We start from the raw sequence: 3,409 nt of genomic DNA, 5'->3' as shown, positions 1-3,409 counted from the left end.
ACAGGCACGCTGGGGAGAACAGTTCAGCGTCACGGTGTGACTAGCAGCGCTATGGCTGGCCGGATGGGCATGCTGTGTGTGTGGTGTGTGTCCGCGTGGCCGCTCGCTGTGTGCGCCGTGTGTGTGTGTGTGTCTTGTGTTGTGATACGAAAGAATGTGACATAGTAGATCCTCGCTCCGCGTCGGCGCAAAGCATCCTTATTGAGTGGTGCCTCAGATGGCTGAACGATCAGGTTGATGAGGATCGTGATTTATGTTGTCTAATTCATTGCTTCTTTTGGTTTTGTGCTGCATTGCACTGTCTTCCGTGTGTAGCTACCGCCCGCGCGCGCGCTCTGTCCCACTGTGACTCCGGAGTGCACAGTGGCAGATATCAGGATATGGTTTGTCACTCCTGAACGACATTTTGGTTATAAGAACATCTGCTACAGCGCAACAAGCACGACCACAGCGTTTAATGGTCTGTCTTTCTCGTTGGGCTTAAATGTTCCTACAGAGCGAGGAAGAAAGAGATCATCAGCATAGCTCTCAACACGCGATCTGCTGTAAATTCGTTCGGTGAATTCTTGCTGGTTCGAGAGACTGGTCACAGCTCCGGACAGTCCTACCAGCCAGGGACATTCGTAGATCTGGACTGATGTACCACGTAGAGATTGCCGCCAAGAGCTGGAGCACACGACACAACAGAGGACGCGGCGCTTACTGCTCGACTGCCAGCCTGTGCATAGTACGTGCACGAGTTTAATCAGACTACTCCGACGACACCAGATGGCATGCTGTGTGTGTGTGTGTGTGCGTGCGTGCGTGTGTGCGTGTGTGTGTGTGTGTGGAGCATCTTATTGAATGGTCCTGATGGTGAAATCAGGTTGATGAGGTTGATTTATGTTTTTATTCCAGTTCCTTCTTTGGTTTGTGCTGCATTCACTGTCTCGTGTGTAGCTACTGTTTTCACTGTGACTGGAGTGCAAGTGCAGATATCAGATATTTCTTCAATCTGAACACATTTGGTTAAAGAACATCCTGCTACAGAACAACACGACAACAGCTTTAATGTTGTTTCTGTTGGCTTAAATGTTCCTACAGAACAGAAGAAAGAGATCATAGCATAGTTCAATCTGCTGTAAATGTCTTCTGAATTCTGCTGCTTCAGAGACTGGTCACACTGGACAGTTACAGCCAGGGACTGGTAAATCTGGACTGATGTACCACTAGAGATTGGCCAAAGTGGAGCAATAACAACCAGAGGACCGGTTACTGTACTGCAGTGTGATATCACTGAGGTTTATAGATACTAACACACACACACACAGTCCTGACCTCTTTCTGTCTCACATATTTGGAGTGCTGCGCCTCATGCATATTAATGAGCTTCTCACCATACGACCACTTGGCCTTCTTACAGGCTGTATATGTGTGTGTGAGTGTGTGAAGGGTCCTAAGTTTTTCTCATAAATATTCATAGTTAAGAATGATCTTTCATCCCCCTCTATCGTCCCCTCCATCCCTCTCTCTCTCTCTGTCTGCAGGTCACCTGCAGCAGGTGGACATGTGCAGCTTCTCGTCTCTCGGTCAGTTGGTTCGTTTCGGGTTCTCCGCCATGTTTGGCTTTGGTGGCCAGAGCTTAGCCCGGGCGGAGAAGAAAAGGTGGATGCCATCGTCACGGCGACGAGAGTACGCCTTGGTGAAGACACTGGCCAGGCTGAGGTAACAGATATACACACACATAAAACACATGAACACACAGTTTTGAAGTTATAAATAGTTAAGTTGAACTGCAAAACGTGATTCTGGGCTACTTAAATTTAATTGACTTGAATTCAGATTAAGTGTCACAAAAAGTTGTGGCCTGGTTTCTTATTTCTTTTTCTCCTCTGTCTCCCGCAGACCAGAAGACTGTCAGCTGTCTTTTCTACCAGCGAAGAAGTCAAACACTAATATGTTTCAAAATCAGTGAGAAAGGCACACACAAACACACACACACTCACACACAGACACACACAGACTGTGTTAGGTGTAGACAGTACATCTAAGGCCGTTTTCAGTCCAACATTATCGCTTTGTGATACAGCGCAGTCCTCGGTTGTTTCAGGGCTCTATATCTGTGGTTACAGGTGATTCTTTACCTGGGTGGGGCAACAGGCACTGTGTTTGTGGTGCACTAAGCTTTGAGTCCAACTATCAAAGATTGTTACGTTTGCTCATCAGTTGAATCAGAAAAGCAAAGCACGCTCCAACAGCACAACATGGCTACTTAATCTGTCCCTTTTCTCACCACGCAGGTTTATTCTGAATGGTCATCCCTTCCTGTTTTCGTTCTTCTACACCTTTTTTTACACCCGCTTGTATTGGATTTAGGTGCGATCCGGGGGAAGCTACTGTTAATTTAGTGTGTGTTGGCTGGAACAGCACCCATTAGGGAAGAGAATACAAAATAGCTGTTAATGTCATACTGTATAACTTCTTTATAACTAATATTAAAACATTTTAGAATTACTTATTACTTTTTTTCAAATGTTTTTTATAAATGTATTAACCCTGCTGACTCTAAATTAAGCTTCGTGGCTGTGTCTCTGCAAGTGCACCCTCTATTGACTTGATTATTCTTTATCACTGATGATACCTGCCTTAAATCTGTATTGTCACTTTGTTAACACCACTGTGCTTTAATAACTGATTTCATAAGTTGTCTGACAACTGATTTTATTACTGATTTAATCATTTGCAAAATAACTGAAGGTTTCTGTTGACAGTCTGTCATGTTTAAAACAACATTTGATCTCCTCTCTCTCAGAGACCAGGACCAGGACCAAGACCCAGAGTCAGGTAAGACTGGTCTGTCTTTAGACGGATACTTGTGGACTGCAGATCAAAGTTGTTACAGATTTCCATCTCAACCAGTTTGGTTTACTCTATTTTCTCTGTGATTGGTCGGTGCAGAAGGGGAGGAGTCCTGGACGACCAATCAGGGCCTGTATCTGAGCATCAGCATCATGTCCATCCCCTGTCTCAGTCCACACACACCTAACGGACTGGCTCCCAACACCAGGTAGATGCGTGTATGACGAGCAGTTAATCCTTCTGAGAAGTCAGCTGTTGTGACCTTGAATGCACCACACTGCAGGTGATTCCATTATGTTTCTGCTACTCACCGTACTCTTCCACTTCCTGTTTGTAACAGTTTGGCAAATGGCAGCGCAGCATTGATTGCTGTTGGAAACACTTCCAGGTCAGAGTTCATCAAACACCTGAAGAGATACAGCAGCTCTAGTGGACAGGTGAGAGCAGCTGTCAATCAACATCCTATCAGGGGTATCCTATCCTTTAATCAACATTAAAGGTCCAGTGTGAAACATTTAGGAGGATCTATTGGCAGAAATGGAATATGATATTCATAGGTAGGTTTTCATTA

At 45.1% G+C, this 3,409-nt stretch overlaps 1 protein-coding gene across 1 annotated transcript in view; it reads left to right on the top strand.

Moving 5' to 3' along the window:
• The window catches only part of cerkl (ceramide kinase-like), a 34,977-nt gene that overhangs the window by 26,430 nt on the left and 5,138 nt on the right, over positions 1-3,409 (top strand). Inside the window, exons 8-12 of the mRNA XM_035677168.1 lie at positions 1,527-1,704; positions 1,885-1,950; positions 2,792-2,823; positions 2,938-3,046; positions 3,179-3,275. Coding sequence (XP_035533061.1) covers positions 1,527-1,704; positions 1,885-1,950; positions 2,792-2,823; positions 2,938-3,046; positions 3,179-3,275 — 482 coding nt within the window. The remainder of the gene's footprint in view (positions 1-1,526; positions 1,705-1,884; positions 1,951-2,791; positions 2,824-2,937; positions 3,047-3,178; positions 3,276-3,409) is intronic.

This window comes from Morone saxatilis, unplaced genomic scaffold (genome assembly GCF_004916995.1).
Source record: "Morone saxatilis isolate NCDOM2014 unplaced genomic scaffold, NCSU_SB_2.0 Contig5, whole genome shotgun sequence".
In the NCBI taxonomy this organism is placed as follows: domain Eukaryota; kingdom Metazoa; phylum Chordata; class Actinopteri; family Moronidae; genus Morone; species Morone saxatilis.
The sequence above is the reverse complement of the archived record's forward strand: the minus strand, read 5'-3'. Positions and strand labels throughout refer to the sequence as shown.